Below are 24,200 nucleotides of genomic sequence, written 5' to 3' on the forward strand. Positions count from 1 at the left end.
GCCCAGGGACACTTCCAAAGCCCTGGGCATGAATCCCGGGGAAGAGTGGGTGAACGATTTCAAACTGTTTTCAGTGTTTTTTTCACCGTTTGGATGCATTTCCCTGGGTGTCCTGCGGGGGGGCGCAGTGCCCCGGACCCGGGGGTGACCTCCCCCGGGCCTGGGCTACCTTCCCTGGGTAGCGTGGGGTGGAAATATGGAAGTTTTTTTTTTTCAGGGGGGAAGACGCTCGGACGTGCCCAGGGACACTTCCACAGCCCTGGGCATGAATCCCGGGGAAGAGTGGACGAACAATTTCAAAGTATTTTCAAAGTGTTTTTTCACAGTTTGGATGCATTTCCCCGGGTGGCCAGCGGGGGGCGCAGTGCCCCGGACCCGGGGGTGAGCTCCCCCGGGCCTGGGCTACCTTCCCTGGGCAGCGTGGGGTGGAAATATGGAAGTTTTTTTTTCAGTGGGGGAGAAGCTTCAGATTGCCCGGGGACACTTCCACAGCCCCGGGCATGAATCCCGGGGAAGAGTGGGTGAGGAATCTCAATGCATTTTCAAAGTGTTTTTTCACCGTGTGGATGCATTTCCCAGGGTGTCCTGCTTGGGACGCAGTGCCCCGGACCCGGGGGTGACCTCCCCCGAGCCCGGGCTACATCCCCTGGGCAGCGCGGGGTGGAAATCTGGAATTTTTTTTTTCAGGGGGGAAGACGCTTTGACGTGCCCAGGGACACTTCCACAGCCCTGGGCATGAATCCCGGGGAAGAGTGGGTGAACAATTTCAAACTATTTTCAAAGTGTTTTTTTTATCCGATTGGATGCCTTTCTCTGGGTGGCCAGCGGGGGGCGCAGTTCCCTGGGTATCGTGGGGTGAAAATATGGAACTACCTTCCCTGGGTAGCGTGGGGTGAAAATATGGAACTTTTTTTTCAGGGGGGCAGAAGCTTCAGCTTGCCCGGGGACACTTCCACAGCCCTGGGCATGAATCCCGGGGAAGAGTGGGTGAACGATTTCAAACTGTTTTCAGTGTTTTTTTCACCGTTTGGATGCATTTCCCTGGGTGTCCTGCGGGGGGGGCGCAGTGCCCCGGACCCGGGGGTGACCTCCCCCGGGCCTGGGCTACCTTCCCTGGGTAGCGTGGGGTGGAAATATGGAAGTTTTTTTTTTCAGGGGGGAAGACGCTCGGACGTGCCCAGGGACACTTCCACAGCCCTGGGCATGAATCCCGGGGAAGAGTGGGCGAACAATTTCAAAGTATTTTTAAAGTGTTTTTTCACAGTTTGGATGCATTTCCCCGGGTGGCCAGCGGGGGGCGCAGTGCCCCGGACCCGGGGGTGAGCTCCCCCGGGCCTGGGCTACCTTCCCTGGGCAGCGTGGGGTGGAAATATGGAAGTTTTTTTTTCAGTGGGGGAGAAGCTTCAGATTGCCCGGGGACACTTCCACAGCCCCGGGCATGAATCCCGGGGAAGAGTGGGTGAGGAATCTCAATGCATTTTCAAAGTGTTTTTTCACCGTTTGGATGCATTTCCCAGGGTGTCCTGCTTGGGGCGCAGTGCCCCGGACCTGGGGGTGACCTCCCCCGAGCCCGGGCTACCTCCCCCGGGCAGCGCGAGGTGGAAATCTGGAACTTTTTTTCCAGGGGAGGGGAGACCTTCGGACGTGCCCAGGGACACTTCCAAAGCCCTGGGCATGAATCCTGGGCTCGAGTGGGTGAGGAATTTTAAAGTATTTTCAAAATGCTTTTTTCACCCATTGGACGCAATTACCCGGGCGACCAGCGGGGGGCGCATGCCCCCGGACCCGGGGGTGGCGTCCCCCGGGCCTGGGCTACCTTCCCTGGGTAGCGTGGGGTGGAAATCTGGAACTTTTTTTTTTCCGGGGGAAGACGCTCGGACGTGCCCAGGGACACTTCCACAGGCCTGTGAATGAATCCCGGGGAAGAGTGGGTGAACAATTTCAAACAATTTTCAAAGTGTTTTTTTCACCGTTTGGATGCATTTCCCCGGGTGGCCAGCGGGTTTCGCAGTCCCCCGGACCCGGGGGTGACCTCCCCCGGGCCTGGGCTACCTTCCCTGGGTAGCGTGGGGTGGAAATCTGGAACTTTTTTTTTCAGGGGGGAAGACGCTTGGACGTGCCCAGGGACACTTCCAAAGCTGGGACTGGGGAATGTATTGTATTTGCTGAGCCAGGTCTAAGGGGGGTGGAGGGGAATGCTGTGACCATCAGTGGGGCAGGCAGCGCTGAAGTGTCTGGCCTTGCTGAAATGGTGCAGTCCGAGGGGAGTATGGAAAGTATGTCTCTTCAAACATTGCAAGAGAAGGTCCAAACCTTAGAGGTAATGATTGCAAAGCTGGTAAAGAAAATAGGGGGGAAGAAAAGAGAGCGCAATAATGCGTTTAGTAATAAACGGCCACTCCTGAGGGCTATGATCCTGGATTTAGAAGGGGAGCTCGATCCATGTATAAAGGAAAGAGATGCTTTAAAGTGAAGAATAGAGGAGATTAAAAAACAGGAGATGAAGGAGTTAGAGAGTGAGGAGCTACCCCCTAATGTGGTGGTGGAGGAGACGATGATGGTGGATGGGGAAAATCCCCTGTACAATGACATCAGGGGCTTGGAGGGTGAGAGGGTGGTAGAGATGGAGGTACAGTGCCCAGATGCTGGGTCCACCCAAAAAGGGGAGAAAATTATGACCATCTTTGGTGATAGGCTTGAGGTAGGGGAGAAACAGGTAGAGAGGAGCGTAGTCAGGGGTGCTGATAGAGTTGTAGCTGAGCCGGTTGAGAGATCTGTGTTTACTGTGGTTCCAGTCATGCCTGCTGCCCCGGTGGCCCCTGTGGTAGCCCCCATGCCCCCTGTGGTTCCGGGCAGCGTCAGCAGCGCCGCCGCGTGGGGAGGGTGCCAGGCCTACTTGGGGTCAACCTGCCAAGCGTAAGAATGCGGTACAGCTAAGATGGGGAGGGGAGGGAATAACCCCAACATCTGCGGATATTTTAGACCAGCTTTTTAAGTTAGGGTTTGTGGCAGAAGATTTTTTTGCCTGTATTCATCCCTTTGGTACCCCTGAATTTGATTTGAGTTTTATGTCTTATTTTGGGTTGCAAAGGTTTTGGGCAAAATGGGGGGAAGTGAAAACATCGGAGTGGTGGTGTAAGTTTAAAGCACTTGCAATTACACGGCAAGAAAGAGTGAAGGCCAACATCCTTGTTAGGAACGAGTCCCTTAACCCTGCGGATATTATTTTTTGGCTTCAAAGGCACGGGGCAGTCCTGTTATCCCCTTTAGAAAAAGTCCCGGGTGCCAGAGGGGTGTGGGGAGGAGCATGGGCAGTTTACATCCGGCTCAGTGAAGGCTGCAGGATTCCTGCGGTGGCCTTTATTGGCCGTGACCGAGTACAATGCTTCTATCACGGGCAGCCCAGAGAATGCCACAGATGTGGCGACTTTAGACACTTCAGTAAGGACTGCCCGGAACAGAAGTGCTCGAAATGCAACCAGTTAGGACACTTGGCAAGAGAATGTCTTACAATAGTATGCAACCTATGTGGGAAAGGAGGTCATGCTTTCTCAAATTGTCCTGAAGCGTTTCACAACACCTCCCTTGACAGGGAGATGGAGGGGGTGGCGGAGGAGGTTGAGAGGGCTTTGGCGGAGGCAAGGGTAAGAGCAGCATCTGTGGCATCGGCTGGAGCTGTTCGCCCTGTTGTTTCCGAGCAGCCAAGCTCTGGCCCTCTACCAGGCCCATCTCACTCAGCACATGGTGGGGAAACAGGGCCTTCTAGTGCTACAGCCCAAGGGGCAGATGAAGCCCCCTTTCAGCTAGTGGGCAAAAGTAGAAAGGGCAAGTCGGGTAAGCAGGTATCCAAGAGCAGTGAACAAGTCATTCAGCTGTCGAACAGCTTTTTCTCACTTACAAGTGAGGAGGAGGCGGAAGAAGAGGGTGACATCATAAGGGAAGTAGGTGGCAGTCTGATATTGAGACCCAGGAGGCAGAGGAAGAAAGAGAAGAAGAAGGAAAGTGGTGATGAGAAAAGCAGGAGTAGGAGCAGGAGCCCGGTGGTGAGGTCATTTCTGAAAAAAAGCCTAGATCGGTCAAAGAAAACCAATCATGTGGAAGATCTGGCGCCGCAGTTAAAAGAGGTCAGTAGGGAGAGAAATCTGGCAGAGCAGAGGGAAACAGGGCCGGAAGAGCAAGGTGACGGCCAAGCAATTGTCTCGGAGCCTCCCCTGCCCGTTATTACCTCAGGCCCGGATCCTGGGAGCTCTGATCAGGTAGATCCTCATATTGATCCGGGGCCTACTGCGGCTGCGGAAGACTCTCCTCGGGGGACATCCCAGGGGGCATTGCTGGCCCAGGGTTCTGGGGGCGGTGCTTCTGCTGTTGGGGTGCCTGGGGAGGAACATGAATTTGTGAATATAGAGACGGAGGAGGAGGTTACCTCTGGTATTAGTGTGAAAAGGTGGGGGTCGTGTGAAGTACTTGGGGAAAGGCAGGCAAAGAGGAAGTGATCTGGTCCCCACTCTCGGTGACCCTGAAAGATGTCCCCCCAGCCCATTAGATTCGCCACGATTAACGTGGCGTCAATCTTATCCGTGCGTTAGCCTTTGATTTTTTTAATTCGTTAGCTGTAGATTTTGTTTTTTTGCAGGAGACCAGATTGGGGCGGCTCGCGGATATATGAATATGATATGTAAATTCAGATACCTATACACCTTAGACAATCTTTTCCCACTGCTCAATTGTCTAAGGAGTCTTTTACATGGCGATTCAACTATATTATCCAGTATCCCGCTACCTTCCTGCATCAGAGCACTTCTGACTTGAAGGAATCTAAAGAACATGTGTCTGGGCAGACCATGCTCCGTCTGGAGTTCGCTAAACGATCTGATGTTTCCTTCATAATAAAATTGTCCAACCGTGATCACCCCATATTTCCCCCAAGCCACCCCTCCCTGCTCTTTTATTTCTCTCAGGGCATCCAGGGAAAATATTGATGTATCGGGGTCTAACCCCGTATAATAAACAAATATGTTAAAAACCTAAGATCTTACGTAAAAGACACCACTAGAGTTCTACAAATCATTAAGGATGTTGAATGGAGAGAGGGATATAAATGGGTGACAATTGACGTACAGTCTTTGTACACATCAATCCCACATGAAAAAGGAATAGCCAGTTGCCGCGAATTCCTTGATAGAGATCCCAACATGACCCATACCCAGAAAGAATTCATTTGCACATTAACCCAATTTATTTTAAGCAGAAATTATTTTAAATTTTTAGACACATTTTATCTGCAAGCGGTTGGCACCGCAATGGGTACAGTTTTCGCTCCCAGCTTCGCGAATCTCCATATGGGAAGCTGGGAGCATAAATACATCTATGGTGATCATGCTTTTAAACCAAATATTATCATGTTTTATAGGTATATTGATGATATCATTTTAATATGGGACGGCACTAAAGAACTGTTTTTAGATTTCATGAAATACATTGAAATCAATGAATATAATCTCTCCTTCACTTTTAAAATTGATGATACAGAAATTGAGTACCTTGATCTAGTTTTAAACAGCAGTGACACAATGGTAACTACAAGTAACTTCATAAAAACCGTAGATACAAATAGTTATGTACATTTCAATAGTGGGCACGCCAAAAAATGGAAAACAAATATTCCGCTATCTCAGTTCTCAAGAATACGTAGGAACTGTAGTTCCACAACAGAATTTGACAAACAATTAATGGTGTACACAAATAGATTCAAAGAGAGGGGTTACCCTGACTCACTACTAACTGAAGCAACTGAAAAAATCAAAACTGTAGATCGTGACAACCTCTTACAGTATAAAGATCCAAAACCACCAACAGATAACAACTGTATTTTTGTAACACAGTATAACGAAAAAGAACACCTAATAAGGAAAGTTATATATAAACACTGGGAAATCCTTAAGACTGATCCTGTCCTGAAAAGTGTCCTACCAGAAAAACCCCTTATTGCCTTCCGCAAAGCAAAGAATTTAAAAGATGAAATTGCACCCAGTCTCCTGAGGCCAACAAACGATAGCAGTCCAAATTGGCTACAGAAGACAAAAGGTTTTTTCAAATGCACAAACTGTATTATCTGTAAATATGTGAGCCCTGTTAATCATGAGTTTAAAAATTACGATGACACAAAATCTTTTAAAATTAATAATTTAATGAACTGTATGACAACCTGGGTCATTTACCAATTGGAATGTTCATGTAAATTGAAGTATATCGGTAAAACCAAAAGAAACCTTAAACTAAGGATCCAAGAGCATGTTAGAGCAATTAAAAATAAACTTGAAAACCATTCGGTCCCGAAGCATTTTCTCAGAGTCCACAACTCCAATCCTGCACATTTGCACTTTAAAGCGATTGAACACGTTAAATTAGGACCCAGAGGGGGAGATCTAGAAAAGTTACTCTCACAAAGAGAGATGTATTGGATGTTTACTTTAAACACTATGGTTCCACATGGGTTAAATGAGGCATTCGAATTAACAGCTTTTCTATAGAAGTTTACCTGATCCCCCCATCTATACCTTTTAACAATCACTACTGTGTATACGCATATGTTTTTACATTTCTCTCTCTCTTTTGATATGTAAACCTTCCCGTTTTTTGTTATGTACCTTCCTTTTAAATTATAATAATGTCCTATAATATCCCATTATTATATTTTCTATATGAATATTTGCACATATATACACATGAATATCACTGTGTAATTTATTTAATTCATTTTACTTTATCATATTCCCAAAAAACTGGTATTCTCAATACGATTATATATAGATATGTTTTTTACTGTATTTCATTGTACACATACTAATCGTTAATTTTATTGGCTAATACTTTTTAATATATTTATTTAAAATATGTAACTCATATAGACGTTAAAAGTGTCATTTTGCTAAATTAATACTGTATCTAATAGAGGGTAATGGATATGCCCTTGCAGCAAATAGTACAAATCTGAGCGCTGTGCTTTTGGCTGTTCACAGATAAAACAACAGCATTGATCAGTGCGCAAATGCAGATAGAACGTGACAGTCTATGCGTACCAATTAAGTAAATACTTCATTCCCAGAATAAACTACAACATGCGTGCGCACGGAGCGCAGGTCTTTGACACAATGCGTAGTCTCGCGAGAACTAGAGAAGTCTCGCGCCTACGTTACCATTCTTTGTCACCGCGGCACCACGGGCTAGTGGGAACCTCGCACATGCGCAGGTAACTCCCATAGCCACGATGTTGCGGTGATACGTAAAACGTCTATTAATACAAGCGCTAGCAAGGAAGCTGCGCGATGATATAAGAATCCCGCGCATGCGCAGTACCCCGTATTTCCGAACCCGGAAGTTTCACCGCTGTTAGCGATCCACAATTAGCCATACTATAAATACACTACCTTTGGTATAGGTTATTATACTCTCCTGATGAAGTCCAGCCGTTTTTACTGGCAGTAAGCGACGAAACGCGTTGAGAGCGGTCTGTATTCTACTACAGTACCTTCATGTAAGCTATTTTTTCTTGTTTTATGTTCACCTTGTTCACCTTTTAAAAAAATAAACTCCTTTTGAATTATAATTGGAGTTTCTTCCTTATATATACCTATCACGTGGCACTGATGCACTTGGACCCTGTATGAACCAATGGGACACTATTGCTGAGAGGCTGAATTATCTTCCGGGCAAACATCCTGGTAATCCCAAGAACAGGAGTTCCTAAAACATCACATATTGATGAGCACTTTATTATTATCCTCACGGTACGCTTAATTATTTGTTCACCTAAAACTTGGTGACCCTGATATCACACTAGAGAGCGCTGTTTCTTGCCCCCCTTCTTTTCCAGTTCACATTTGAGACGTCACAACAAACGTTTTACGGAGAAACTTAGCAGCCACCTGTACACAGGACTGTGGTATTCGAAGAAGACACTTTGCTACTAATCCTTACTGGACTATTACAAATCAGAACATTTTGGGTAGACGCGCTATACAGTACCCCTTTTACCCATATATATATATATATATATATATATATATATATATATATATATGTATATATATATATATATATATATATATATATATATATATGCATTGCTTGAGCTCTTACTTTAGATGGTCCCTGATTGGTTGCCCATAGCAACATCCCATGTGAAATAGGACTCTCATCTTAGTAAATCCCCCCTTGTCTTAACCATCTATATAAACTGGTACAATTTCATGATTTGCTTGTTTCCTTGAACAGGAGCCTTCTCAGCTCGTAGACCATCAGTTAAAATGTTAAAAACTTACATGGGAGAACAACAATGGCCGTATAAGGAGCCTGAGATCAGACGTCTGATTGATGCATGGAAGCCGATGCCAATCAGAAAATGGAGAAACAGCAAGCCTCTAAAGAGAAATATCCGCTTGAATAAGGAGCCTGAGGCCGGACGTCTGATAGATGCATGGAAGCCTATACCAATCCGTACATGGAAAATCATCAAGCCTCTAAAGAAAAATATCCTCTTGTATAAGTGGAAAGGACTCAAAGCGTATAGAAAAAAAAAGTGGTAGAACCAAAGTGATCGCCCTGAGAAATTTTTTGAAAGGCGAGGTTATCTGTGACTTCCACGGGACACACATGACAAAAAAAAAGGGAAAAAAACTTCAAAAATCTCCAGAGTCCTGTGGGGATTTATCTTTTACAAGGACTCTGAGGGTAAATCACACTGCATCAATACATTATGTTCATGCCACAGTGATACATTGTTACACAGAGTGCGGACAAGCAGCGACACATATAATGCAATACCCACATACACGGGTACATTTGGTGTTCTCCTGCTGGCTGCAGAGGACATCTCACCCAAACAGGAGATAATATATAGAAGAGAAGAGGATTGTAGCCTATGATGGGAAATCTGTGGTATGAGAGAAGACCTCAGCGTGTGATCGGTAAGTATAGAAACTGCAGGACATTATCAGATGTATGCGTGGTCAGATCTAATACTGATTTCCACAGCCATCCATATTGACTAACTACATTTATATATTACTGTATGTAAGACAAGCATGTTTGTTTTATATCCATCGTGTCGGAAAATGATGTACTGTATCTTTCCTTTCAATGGTTTCAGTCTTGACCACCATCATCCTTGGCACCCAGAGGCCTCCAGCACTATGGACTCATCCAGCACCACCAAGGTTGCCATCACCACAGGATCTGGAGCAGTAGGAATAGGACATGGATACCGGCAACTGAGCACGGTTGTATATTTTCAATATTTATTTAAAATTGATTTCTTTAATATGCTTTAATATTATTTTTCTCCCCCCCTCCCCCTCCCTGTGTTATGAACAAAGGAGTTGGGCCTATGTAATTTGGAAATGCATGTGCGTGCATGCATGGGAAATGATGAAGCTCCTTTGATATGGTTACAGCTGAAATGGGCCAAAATTAGTAATTCTGATCCCACTTAAATTTTTCTTACATGTATTTTATTGTAGCCAAGTGTGATTATTTATCTGTCACCTGTCACTTTATTTTCTTCATAGTGATGGCGTATTCTAGAGGGCATTATATACAAGGAATAAAATATATACTTTGGAGACCTTAGAAGGGTGAGTGGCCGAATCTCGCACCAACACTGTAGTCACACAGTAACAGACAGACAGGTCAGGGGATGTTTAATAGTCATTAGGAGTAATAGTGTATTCTGTATTGTATAAGAAATCCAGGGTTTGTATGCCCAATACACTGTATCTAATTAGTGAGCTTGGCATCGCCCATTATAATTATAATCTGTTGTCAACAGATTTTATATATAATAGTTTATAATTAGCCATTGCACCAGTGTCTGCCATATTATGCATAGAGGTGTGAGGTAGAGGTGTGACTGGAATGGCCAGAGTTACATAATGGGTTATAATTAGCCATTGCAATACACACCAGTGTCTGCCATATTATGCATAGAGGTGTGAGGTAGATGTGTGACTGCAATTGGCCATATTTACATAATTTTCTTACTGGTGCCGCTCAGACTGTCAGCCCCTCTATTGTTACAGTCTCACTGTTAAACTATTATTCAAAAGTGTGAATAGAATGACTCACATACATCACACCTGGCCGCTCTCTCTGATTGGTTCCTTTTACAACACCAACCATATAAAGGCCTCCCTCTCCCAGCACAAGTTACAATCTGTTCTAAGCTTGGCATTGCTATACTAGCTCTGTAAGCTGCTGACTTATTGTTCTTCTGCTGGATTTTATCTCATCTTTTCATTTCATAATGGAAAACATGAAGAATAAGTAAGTAATACTGTATTGTTTTATCCTTCTCTAATGCCTGGTAACTCTGTCTAGTTTTTACCCATCTTTTTTCTGTTATCTCAGGGGGGATATTTTCTAAAATGGGAGTTTTATTTCACCTGGGATGTTGCTATAAGCAAACAGATACTGTATATTATCTTCTAGAAGGTGCTAAATAATTAATAAGTAGATTCAGATTCTGATTGGTTGCCCATAGCAACATCATGTGAAATGGGACTCCCAGTAAATCCCCCACTTCCTATACCCACTTCCCCTGCCTAATGTGTCACTATTCCATGTTTGCCTTTCTTGTCACTAGACAATATAGTATTGCTTGCTGTGCTGCATAATCACTGATATGTTATTCTTATTTTGCAGGACCCACAGAACCCCACTTGCTTGCAAGTTTTGTGAAAAACTGGATACGAACCTGTCTGTGCATCTCCAACGGGTCTGTCAGAAGAAGGCGGACTCTGCACAGATCCCTATCTTGGTTGAGGAAGCGCGTTCCAACTCCAGGAAGGTGTTACAGAACCTCACCATAGTGGATTATAATGACCCCAGCTTCAGACATCACACTCCTGTTCAAATGGAGGAGCTGGTGTTATTCTTTGAGAGGTCTGGAGTTTTAGTTAAAGGGAAACCCTCAGCCACAGCACGGTATGTAAATGATGCATGCTGTATCTCTAATGATATTCTCTGTTTTCATAGCTTACCATAACTTTATTTATCTATTATTATTATCATTATTATTATTATTATTATTATTATTATTATTATTATTAGTAGTAGTAGTAGTAGTCGTAGTAGTAGTAGTTGTAGTAGTAGTGGTAGCATTAGCAGCTATTGCTATAAGTAGTATAAATATTATATAGTATAATATTATTATAGTAAAAATAAAATATTAGTACAAGTTTTTTTATTATTATTATTATTATTATTATTATTATTATTATTATTATTATTATTATTATTATTATTATTAGTAGTAGTTATTATTATTAGTAGTAGTAGTAGTAGTAGTAGTTGTTGTTGTTGTTGTTGGTATAGCAGTAGTAGTAGTAGTAGTAGTAGTTGTAGTTATTATTATTATTATTATTATTATTATTATTATTATTATTATTAGTATAGCAGTAGTATTAGTAGTAGTAGTAGTTGTTATTATTATTATTATTATTATTATTATTATTATTATTATTATTATTATTATTATTATTATTATTATTATAGTAAAAATAAAATCTTAGTACAAGTTGTATTATTATTATTATTATTATTATTATTATTATTATTATTATTATTATGTCGTAGTAGTAGATTATATATAGTAGATTATGCATCTTTAAAATGTTATTCCTTCCCTGCCCACCCATCAGTATATTCATATATAATATGACATTACAGTGCACTCTATGTTATATTATCAGTCTTCTTCAATAAACCCAAATCCTTTATCCATAGGCCTCTGCAAACAGAAGAGGACAGGCGTGTGTCAGAGGGAACAGATACTACTAATACTGAAAATCAAGCTTGGTAAGTAAAGAGGATGATTGATTTGTCATCAATTCTAGCTTTTCCCATAATATCTGTTCTGTCTACCTCTCCACGCACCTCATCCCTTGTTCCTCATTATCTCTATCTCTTGCTTTTTAACAATTTGTCATTTATGAAAATAGATCTGATTTTTGTTCTTATTACTTCCAGTAATTCCACACCGAACTTTACAGTGCCATTAAGGAAGAAAATGACGGAAGCTGGGCTATACGACAAGCACAGTAAGGATCACCCCATCCTTGAGGGCTTCAGGAAACACTTGTTTGAGACCTTGGAAATACCCAATTGCATGCAGGAGGTAATAATTTAAGTATTTATAAACAATTCAATTCTGTTGTTTGTTCTATTTTCCATAATCAGAAATGCAGTGATGGCTAACCTTGGCACTCCATCTGTTGTTGAACACCATGTCCTGCTATAGTATTGCTATTTGGTGATGCTAAAACTGGTGCAGGGCATGCTGGAATTTGTAGTTCTACAACAGCTGGAGTGCCAAGGTAAGCAATCAGTGACCTAATGCATAACACCTTTATATAACATTGCTAATTTACTCTTGTTTTCCAATAACCGTCCCTTTGCTATAAGAAAGGTTTACTTGTTGTTTTTAGATATTCTGTATGATATGCAGGCTATTAGGATACCAGTGGTCAGACTATGGACCTTGGTATCTCATCCACCAGAAACCCCAATGCACCCCAGTAGGTTTACTAATTAAACTCCCTCCCCTCCCCTAACCTTCCTTTCTTGGTGTCCAACCCTCCCCAGTGGTGCTTAAACCTAATCCTTAGTACCTTACCCTATCCCACACTCTGTGCTGCCTAACCTTCTTCCCCACACCCTAACCCTAACTGCCCCCCTAGTGCCTAGCCCTAAAATCCCACCCCTACATCCCACTATACTTGATATCAGGATGACAGATGTATCCTATTCCCAGATGGCATATAGTCAATGGCATTATGTTTGCAGTCTGGATGCCATGGTCAGCAATCTCATCATTGGCATCCCAATAATGGGCACATTAAATGTATACCATTGTTAGAATGTATTTTATATCAGCTTTTGTATTTTAGAAAATGTAATCTTATTTTTGTCTCTTTATTCTTAGGTGGAAAATGTTGCAAGATACTTGTACTTCATGGACAACACAAAAGTATCTTTGGATTTTGTACTGGATGTTGAGAAATCGATCCAGTACTTCAACAAACTCAGAGCAACGGGGTTGACAAATCAGACAGCCTCAAACTACCTGAAGAGTGTGCGGAGGTTTGTCACATACAACATTACAGCCACCAACCTGGTGCAAAACAACAAGGTCCTGTATGATTCTTTCGAACAATTCCTCAAAAGAACGAGGGACATTCAACGGACGATAAGCAAAGGTGTCTCACGGGAGATTGTGGCAAAAAGGTAAGAGTAAAAATCAAATTTAAAGGCAAACATTTTTTTTTTTTTATCTGGTCTATAGATACTTTTTGTCCTCCTGACAAGGAAAAGGGCTGTGATTTTAATAACTGTGTGTGTGGGTGGGGTAACTACAACAATTTATTGGTTGTCCTATATTATTGTATAATTATATGATAACTGGTGTATGTTTAATAATTTTGTATTTATTATTTGCAGATTTGACATGCTCACTACCAATGTCAAAACCCCAGAAGACTGTCGTAAACTTCTGGTGGTGGCAAAACCTGGATTTGTTGAAGCCATTCAAAAGGCAAAGGCAGATCAGGAGTTGAATGAAAAGGAGAGATTGATCATTCTCTATTATCTTGAGTCCGTGGTCATTCTCAAGCACCTGCAACGACCTGGTGTCGTCCAAAATTTTACAGTAAGTAGTTTTTTTTTTTTTTATAATCCCTGATCTCTCTGTTCCTTCCACACTCCAGAGTAGTAGAGTAACTATTTTTTTGTTATCTGCAGGTGACCGAGTGGCTCCAAAGGATTCCCCACAAGTCACGTATTGGGGATAAATTGGTGATCACAGCTGTTGTTGGTGTGAAGACCCACAAAACATCAACGCAGCAAGTTGCTTGTTTTGCTCTTGAAGAGGATGAGGAAATGGTAAGTCTCAAATATTTCAAATATGTCTTGCTAGTGAAATTCATGCCAAAAGTAAGATATATAGTTTCCACAAGGCCACTTTATTCTCTTTTTCAACTCTATAATTTCAATCAATCATTCAGCTTTAGTAATATTGTGTCCCATGACATCCAACTTTATCTTGTATTTCTCAAATATAATGCCTGTTGTTTAATATCCATTTTGTCTGCAAAGGTAACATTTATATCTCTTTCCTTTCAGTGGTTTGACACTTACTTCAAAAAAGTCCGGCCCACATTTTTTCGGACAAGCAATGAGGACAGTGTATATTTTTTCATTTCAACGGCTGGACAAAAAATATATAATGTCTCTAATGATGTCTCAAGATTTCATCAAAAGTAAGTGTAGATGACTTAAAGAATATATTGATCATTCTTCCTTATGTGTATGAGCAAACCCTGAGGGATAAACCAAACTTTATTTATTTTTGCTAACATTTTCATTGTTTTAATATATTGTATTTATATTCCCTTTCTAGGTATGATCTGGAGCCGATCACAAGTCAGGAAGTTCGCCGTGTGATTTAAACATTCATCAACAGCAAAGTTTCCCATGGAGAGAAGAGTGCCATTTCCCATTATTTGGCCCACACAGATGCGACGGCAGACAAGCATAATCGAATGAAAAATGTTGATGATCTTGTGATGGCGTCACAAATTGTCAGTAATTTGGGTTGTCTTCGTGTTTCCACAGATGCTGAAAGGACGTCAAGAGCTGGTGAAGGGACTTCAAGAGATGTCGACGGGAGAAAGAGGCACCGGGAAGAGGTTGAAGAAGATGATCTACCACCACCACCTGTGAAGAGAACTAAAGAAGACATCTATTCAAGATTCAAGTCAGAATATCCCGTGCAAATGGACAAAGATTGCCCTCCGCTCAAAGATTGTCAGAAACTAGAACATGGTCGTTATTGCTATGACAAGTGGCGGAAGGAGCAGAATAAGATGCGTATAGATGATATAATTGGTAAGACATGCTACATTCTTATATCTCTAAGGCTAAGGGGAATCCCCAAATAAGTCATTTTATTGATTGCTTTAAATAATAATAAAATAAAAAACTAGAAGAGTAACTAGTTTGTTCATGAACTATATAAACTTTATAGCAATTCTAATTAATTTTTAATACTTTTTTCTATAGGACAATTCCGTGCAAGGCTTCCAGATGAGAGGAAAGTTACACGTTATGTGGCCATCCAGGGGTGGAAACAAAATGTCCCAAGAATGGTTGACATTACTGCTAACTGGAAACCACAGCCTGCAAGATCAGTGAAGGACAATGTAGAGTTAGAACATCTGGTCTCCCAACAAAAATGGAAAGGTCTGGTTATCGTACCAGATGAAGAGAAAGGAGAGAAGGTTATTGCCACCAGATCTTTTAAGAAGGGGGAAATCTTGTGTGACTATCATGGATCTTTAATATCACATGAAGAAGGTGAGAAGATAATGGACACTGTGACTGAGGGAGCAATGGGATTCCTATTCTTTTTTAAAGACAATAAAGGAAAGCGCCTGTGTGTAGATGCAACAAATGCGCCATGCATTTGCCACCCACAATTAGTTACAACTTTTGGTCGGAAATTAAACCATTCTAGGAAGAAAAACAATGTTAAACCTATTTATTATCCCCTTTTTGAAAATCAAATACCTACGGTTTTGTTATCGGCTATGCAAGACATTTCTCCGGGAATGGAATTGCTTTTTGACTATGGAGTGACTAAATCCTCGTTTAGAGGGGAAGGAGCGGACTTATCATGGTTGGACAAGTAATTTTTTTTTTTTTGGATTGTATATTTAGATTTTCTGTAAAATGTATTTATTTATGTTTTGTGTACATGTTACTTTGATAAATACAATTGTTATTTTTTTTTGCACAATAAAGTTATTTATTCAAAAACCATTTATTTTATCTTATAATAATGCTGGATTTTAATTATAATTTTTAGATATTTTATTTTTGCAAACTGTATTTATGCAACTGTTGAAACAACAGTTGTATAAATACAGATTGCAAAATTATAATATATATATAGAATTCTGTATTTGCGGCTTGGCACTCCAACTTTCAAAATCAAATTCCCAGGTGCCTTCAGGGTCCAATGGGTAGCGTGGTTGTATCAGGGTACAAACAAACAGCGGCACTCGATGGGTTTTCAAAAAGACTGTATTCAAAAGAATTTTTGAATACAGTCTTTTTGAAAACCCATCGAGTGCCGCTGTTTGTTTGTACCCTGATACAACCATGCTATATATATATATAATGACAATTAAATTCAGCATTATCAATCTGTAAATATTTAAATATTTTTTGGTTGATTGTATTTATTTTATTTTTGCAAACTGTATTTATTACAACTGTTGAACCAACATGTGTATAAATAGAGATTGCAAAAATAAAATGCATATCATTTTTTTATTTTATATTAATGCTGATTAAATATGTCTATGCCATTTTTGTCAAATGTTGAAATTTATTTAAAATAGGTTTCTTTTTTTCACAATAAAGTTATTTTTAAAAATCCTTTTTTTATGTTATTTATGTAAACTGCATTTATTCAACAGTTGGTCCAATAAAATTCTTTATTTTTATTTCTTGATAATGCTGGTTCTAAATATATGTCTATTTTTTAAATGTGCTAATACATTTTTAATATGATAATAAAGCATATTTTATTTAATATTAATGCTAGTTTTTCATTATTATCTTTATTGATTTTATTTTTGAAAACTATATTTATAGAACTGTTAATCTATTGATCAAACGGTTGTATAAATACAGTTTGCAAAATAAAATAAATAAAAAAATATGTTAATGCTTGTTTTAAATATATGTTTGTCATTTTTGTTATGTTTGTCATTTTTGTTAAATAGTTTTGTGCACAATGTATTGAAATAAATATCTGTTTTCAGAATAATGTTGTTTTTTAAATGTAGTTTTTTATTTATTTATGTAAACTGTATACATGTGTCTTTTTAATAAAACAAATGATTTTATATTAATGCCAGATTGAAGTATGTTTATTTTAAAAAAAATGTTTTATTTAATAAGTATTATTTACTTTATTCAACAATAATGCTGATTATAATAAAAAATCTTTATTTTTTTTTTTAAATATATGTATAATAAAATGACAATACAATACAATAAAATTCATTTGTTTACTTTGATCTCTTTGTGTGGTTGTCATTATTCATAGAATATAATGAAATGTATTTCCATATATATATATATATATATATATATATATATATATATATATATATATATAGTCAAAGTGGAAGAAGACTAGCACTCGCGGGTCTTTGAAAAAACTTTGTATTGAAAAATGGGTAAAAACCAACCAACATTTCAGGGCAGCGCCCCTTTGTCAACATTGGTTGGTTTTTACCCATTTTTCAATATAACATTTTTCAAAGACCCACGAGTGCTAGTCTTCTTCCACTTTGACTGCAAATACCACAAGACAGGCACGGGGGCGGGTGACCACAAGGAGTGAGTGCCGGGCCGTACAGCCATATATATATATATATATATATATATATATATATATATATATATATATATATATATTAGGGTTAGGGAGAAAGGGTCGTTGGGAAAACACAATCATTAGGTCGACATGGGTTTGGTCAACATTCAAATGCCAACATTGATTTTCTCACTATTGTTGCAACATGGACACTAAAAAGTGCAGCACATCCCCTCCATGACATGCTGCACTCACCATGCTTTGGGTATGTGTCTCACTACACTCTACACAATAATTTATTCTACCACCACAGCCTAGTGGCATGAGAAACTGCCTGTCGGCACATGTCAACTCAAGAAAAAGGGAAAAACTTAATGTGGACATTTTAACTGTCGACCTTCCCCATGTCGACCTAATGCATGTGTTGAACTAATGTCCCTGTCAACCTAACAGATGTGGACCTTCAGTCATGTCCACCTTTATGCATGTCAACCTTCAGTCATGTTGACCTTCATGCACATTGACCTTCAGTGGTCGATGTAATGCTTGTTGACATACTGACCAAATGCCCAGATAAACAGGATTGTACACTAACAATGTAGGGTATTTACAAATATAATTGTACTTTAATTTTTCCCTATTTTGGCACATATTTATACAAACCGTTGTTCGAATGAACATCAAGGTAACAAGCTTATATGTGCAATATGTATGTTGGGGTACACGGGGCAGTCTTTAAGAGCTAAGAACCCTGAGCATGGGTCATAGGAAAGACAGACATTAGGTCTACAAGCATTAGCTCAACCACTGAAGGTTGACATGCATGAAGGTCAACATGGGTTATGGAGAAAGTGTCATTAGGAAAACACAATCATTAGGTCGACATGGGTATGGTCAACATTCAGAGGTCAACATTGAGTTTTTCACTAATGCTGCCATCCATATTCACTAACTACATTTATATATTACTGTATGTAAGACAAGCATGTTTGTTTTATATCCATCGTGTCGGAAAATGATGTACTGTATCTCTCCTTTCAATGGTTTCAGTCTTGACCACTATCATCCATGGCACCCAGAGGCCTCCAGCACTATGGACTCATCCAGCACCACCAAGGTTGCCATCACCACAGGATCTGGAGCAGTAGGAATAGGACATGGATACCGGCAACTGAGCACGGTTGTATATTTTCAATATTTATTTAAAATTGATTTCTTTAATATGCTTTAATATTATTTTTCTCCCCCCCTCCCCCTCCCTGTGTTATGAACAAAGGAGTTGGGCCTATGTAATTTGGAAATGCATGTGCGTGCATGCATGGGAAATGATGAAGCTCCTTTGATATGGTTACAGCTGAAATGGGCCAAAATGAGTAATTCTGATCCCACTTAAATTTTTCTTACATGTATTTTTATTGTAGCCAAGTGTGATTATTTATTTGTCACCTGTAACTTTATTTTCTTCATAGTGATGGCGTATTCTAGAGGGCATTATATACAAGGAATAAAATATATACTTTGGAGACCTTAGAAGGGTCAGTGGCCGAATCTCGCACCAACACTGTACTCACACAATAACAGACAGACAGGTCAGGGGATGTTTAATAGTCATTAGGAGTAAAAGTGTATTCTGTATTGTATAAGAAATCCAGGGTTTGTATGCCCAATACACTGTATCTAATTAGTGAGCTTGGCATCGCCCATTATAATTATAATCTGTTGTCAACAGATTTTATATATAATAGTTTATAATTAGCCATTGCACCAGTGTCTGCCATATTATGCATAGAGGTGTGAGGTAGATGTGTGACTGTAATGGCCAGAGTTACATAATGGGTTATAATTAGCCATTGCAATACACACCAGTGTCTGCCATATTATGCATAGAGGTGTGAGGTAGATGTGTGACTGCAATTGGCCATATTTACATAATTTTCTTACTGGTGCCGCTCAGACTGTCAGCCCCTCTATTGTTACAGTCTCACTGTTAAACTATTATTCAAAAGTGTGAATAGAATGACTCACATACATCACACCTGGCCGCTCTCTCTGATTGGTTCCTTTTACAACACCAACCATATAAAGGCCTCCCTCTCCCAGCACAAGTTACAATCTGTTCTAAGCTTGGCATTGCTATACTAGCTCTGTAAGATACTGACTTATTGTTCTTCTGCTGGATTTTATCTCATCTTTTCATTTCATAATGGAAAACATGAAGAATAAGTAAGTAATACTGTATTGTTTTATCCTTCTCTAATGCCTGGTAACTCTGTCTAGTTTTTACCCATCTTTTTTCTGTTATCTCAGGGGGGATATTTTCTAAAATGGGAGTTTTATTTCACCTGGGATGTTGCTATAAGCAAACCGATACTGTATATTATCTTCTAGAAGGTGCTAAATAATTAATAAGTAGATTCAGATTCTGATACGTTGCCCATAGCAACATCATGTGAAATGGGACTCCCAGTAAATCCCCCACTTCCTATACCCACTTCCCCTGCCTAATGTGTCACTATTCCATGTTTGCCTTTCTTGTCACTAGACAATATAATATTGCTTGCTGTGCTGCATAATCACTGATATGTTATTCTTATTTTGCAGGACCCACAGAACCCCACTTGCTTGCAAGTTTTGTGAAAAACTGGATACGAACCTGTCTGTGCATCTCCAACGGGTCTGTCAGAAGAAGGCGGACTCTGCACAGATCCCTATCTTGGTTGAGGAAGCGCGTTCCAACTCCAGGAAGGTGTTACAGAACCTCACCATAGTGGATTATAATGACCCCAGCTTCAGACATCACACTCCTGTTCAAATGGAGGAGCTGGTGTTATTCTTTGAGAGGTCTGGAGTTTTAGTTAAAGGGAAACCCTCAGCCACAGCACGGTATGTAAATGATGCATGCTGTATCTCTAATGATATTCTCTGTTTTCATAGCTTACCATAACTTTATTTATCTATTATTATTATTATTATTATTATTATTATTAGTAGTAGTAGTAGTAGTAGTAGTAGTAGTAGTAGTTGTAGTAGTAGTGGTAGCATTAGCAGCTATTGCTATAAGTAGTATAAATATTATATAGTATAATATTATTATAGTAAAAATAAAATATTAGTACAAGTTTTATTATTATTATTATTATTAGTAGTAGTAGTAGTAGTAGTAGTAGTAGTAGTAGTAGTAGTAGTAGTAGTAGTAGTAGTAGTAGTTGTTGTTGTTGTTGTTATTAGTATAGCAGTAGTATTAGTAGTAGTAGTAGTTGTTATTATTATTATTATTATTATTATTATTATTATTATAGTAAAAATAAAATCTTAGTACAAGTTGTATTATTATTATTATTATTATTATTATTATTATTATTATGTCGTAGTAGTAGATTATATATAGTAGATTATGCATCTTTAAAATGTTATTCCTTCCCTGCCCACCCATCAGTATATTCATATATAATATGACATTACAGTGCACTCTATGTTATATTATCAGTCTTCTTCAATAAACCCAAATCCTTTATCCATAGGCCTCTGCAAACAGAAGAGGACAGGCGTGTGTCAGAGGGAACAGATACTACTAATACTGAAAATCAAGCTTGGTAAGTAAAGAGGATGATTGATTTGTCATCAATTCTAGCTTTTCCCATAATATCTGTTCTGTCTACCTCTCCACGCACCTCATCCCTTGTTCCTCATTATCTCTATCTCTTGCTTTTTAACAATTTGTCATTTATGAAAATAGATCTGATTTTTGTTCTTATTACTTCCAGTAATTCCACACCGAACTTTACAGTGCCATTAAGGAAGAAAATGACGGAAGCTGGGCTATACGACAAGCACAGTAAGGATCACCCCATCCTTGAGGGCTTCAGGAAACACTTGTTTGAGACCTTGGAAGTACCCAATTGCATGCAGGAGGTAATAATTTAAGTATTTATAAACAATTCAATTCTGTTGTTTGTTCTATTTTCCATAATCAGAAATGCAGTGATGGCTAACCTTGGCACTCCATCTGTTGTTGAACACCATGTCCTGCTATAGTATTGCTATTTGGTGATGCTAAAACTGGTGCAGGGCATGCTGGAATTTGTAGTTCTACAACAGCTGGATTGCCAAGGTAAGCAATCAGTGACCTAATGCATAACACCTTTATATAACATTGCTAATTTACTCTTGTTTTCCAATAACCGTCCCTTTGCTATAAGAAAGGTTTACTTGTTGTTTTTAGATATTCTGTATGATATGCAGGCTATTAGGATACCAGTGGTCAGACTATGGACCTTGGTATCTCATCCACCAGAAACCCCAATGCACCCCAGTAGGTTTACTAATTAAACTCCCTCCCCTCCCCTAACCTTCCTTTCTTGGTGTCCAACCCTCCCCAGTGGTGCTTAAACCTAATCCTTAGTACCTTACCCTATCCCACACTCTGTGCTGCCTAACCTTCTTCCCCACACCCTAACCCTAACTGCCCCCCTAGTGCCTAGCCCTAAAATCCCACCCCTACATCCCACTATACTTGATATCAGGATGACAGATGTATCCCATTCCCAGATGGCATATAGTCAATGGCATTATGTTTGCAGTCTGGATGCCATGGTCAGCAATCTCATCATTGGCATCCCAATAATGGGCACATTAAATGTATACCATTGTTAGAATGTATTTTATATCAGCTTTTGTATTTTAGAAAATGTAATCTTATTTTTGTCTCTTTATTCTTAGGTGGAAAATGTTGCAAGATACTTGTACTTCATGGACAACACAAAAGTATCTTTGGATTTTGTACTGGATGTTGAGAAAATGATCCAGTACTTCAACAAACTCAGAGCAACGGGGTTGACAAATCAGACAGCCTCAAACTACCTGAAGAGTGTGCGGAGGTTTGTCACATACAACATTACAGCCACCAACCTGGTGCAAAACAACAAGGTCCTGTATGATTCTTTCGAACAATTCCTCAAAAGAACGAGGGACATTCAACGGACGATAAGCAAAGGTGTCTTACGGGAGATTGTGGCAAAAAGGTAAGAGTAAAAATAAAATTTAAAGGCAAACATTTTTTTTTTTATCTGGTCTATAGATACTTTTTGTCCTCCTGACAAGGAAAAGGGCTGTGATTTTAATAACTGTGTGTGTGGGTGGGGTAACTACAACAATTTATTGGTTGTCCTATATTATTGTATAATTATATGATAACTGGTGTATGTTTAATAATTTTGTATTTATTATTTGCAGATTTGACATGCTCACTACCAATGTCAAAACCCCAGAAGACTGTCGTAAACTTCTGGTGGTGGCAAAACCTGGATTTGTTGAAGCCATTCAAAAGGCAAAGGCAGATCAGGAGTTGAATGAAAAGGAGAGATTGATCATTCTCTATTATCTTGAGTCCGTGGTCATTCTCAAGCACCTGCAACGACCTGGTGTCGTCCAAAATTTTACAGTAAGTAGTTTTTTTTTTTTTATAATCCCTGATCTCTCTGTTCCTTCCACACTCCAGAGTAGTAGAGTAACTATTTTTTTGTTATCTGCAGGTGACCGAGTGGCTCCAAAGGATTCCCCACAAGTCACGTATTGGGGATAAATTGGTGATCACAGCTGTTGTTGGTGTGAAGACCCACAAAACATCAACGCAGCAAGTTGCTTGTTTTGCTCTTGAAGAGGATGAGGAAATGGTAAGTCTCAAATATTTCAAATATGTCTTGCTAGTGAAATTCATGCCAAAAGTAAGATATATAGTTTCCACAAGGCCACTTTATTCTCTTTTTCAACTCTATTATTTCAATCAATCATTCAGCTTTAGTAATATTGTGTCCCATGACATCCAACTTTATCTTGTATTTCTCAAATATAATGCCTGTTGTTTAATATCCATTTTGTCTGCAAAGGTAACATTTATATCTCTTTCCTTTCAGTGGTTTGACACTTACTTCAAAAAAGTCCGGCCCACATTTTTTCGGACAAGCAATGAGGACAGTGTATATTTTTTCATTTCAACGACTGGACAAAAAATATATAATGTCTCTAATGATGTCTCAAGATTTCATCAAAAGTAAGTGTAGATGACTTAAAGAATATATTGATCATTCTTCCTTATGTGTATGAGCAAACCCTGAGGGATAAACCAAACTTTATTTATTTTTGCTAACATTTTCATTGTTTTAATATATTGTATTTATATTCCCTTTCTAGGTATGATCTGGAGCCGATCACAAGTCAGGAAGTTCGCCGTGTGATTGAAACATTCATCAACAGCAAAGTTTCCCATGGAGAGAAGAGTGCCATTTCCCATTATTTGGCCCACACAGATGCGACGGCAGACAAGCATAATCGAATGAAAAATGTTGATGATCTTGTGATGGCGTCACAAATTGTCAGTAATTTGGGTTGTCTTCGTGTTTCCACAGATGCTGAAAGGACGTCAAGAGCTGGTGAAGGGACTTCAAGAGATGTCGACGGGAGAAAGAGGCACCGGGAAGAGGTTGAAGAAGATGATCTACCACCACCACCTGTGAAGAGAACTAAAGAAGACATCTATTCAAGATTCAAGTCAGAATATCCCGTGCAAATGGACAAAGATTGCCCTCCGCTCAAAGATTGTCAGAAACTAGAACATGGTCGTTATTGCTATGACAAGTGGCGGAAGGAGCAGAATAAGATGCGTATAGATGATATAATTGGTAAGACATGCTACATTCTTATATCTCTAAGGCTAAGGGGAATCCCCAAATAAGTCATTTTATTGATTGCTTTAAATAAT

The 24,200-nt window shown here is 39.6% G+C and overlaps 1 protein-coding gene across 1 annotated transcript; it reads left to right on the top strand.

The window, feature by feature from the left end:
* Window positions 1-2,500: 2,500 nt before the first annotated feature.
* LOC146049588 (uncharacterized) lies at window positions 2,501-24,173 on the top strand. Its single transcript, XM_083166109.1, has 21 exons — window positions 2,501-2,629; window positions 3,402-4,444; window positions 5,411-5,583; window positions 8,275-8,563; window positions 10,699-10,980; window positions 11,782-11,853; window positions 12,025-12,172; window positions 12,980-13,281; window positions 13,495-13,702; window positions 13,795-13,935; window positions 14,176-14,312; window positions 14,516-14,940; window positions 15,115-15,739; window positions 20,045-20,326; window positions 20,965-21,036; window positions 21,208-21,355; window positions 22,163-22,464; window positions 22,676-22,883; window positions 22,975-23,115; window positions 23,356-23,492; window positions 23,633-24,173. Exons 1-21 carry the CDS (start codon window positions 2,501-2,503, stop codon window positions 24,171-24,173), a joined length of 5,805 nt encoding a protein of 1,934 aa, XP_083022235.1.
* The last annotated feature ends 27 nt before the right edge of the window (window positions 24,174-24,200 follow it).

The sequence above is a fragment of the Crinia signifera genome, chromosome 12 (assembly GCF_055691185.1).
Source record: "Crinia signifera chromosome 12, ASM5569118v1, whole genome shotgun sequence".
Taxonomy (NCBI): domain Eukaryota; kingdom Metazoa; phylum Chordata; class Amphibia; order Anura; family Myobatrachidae; genus Crinia; species Crinia signifera.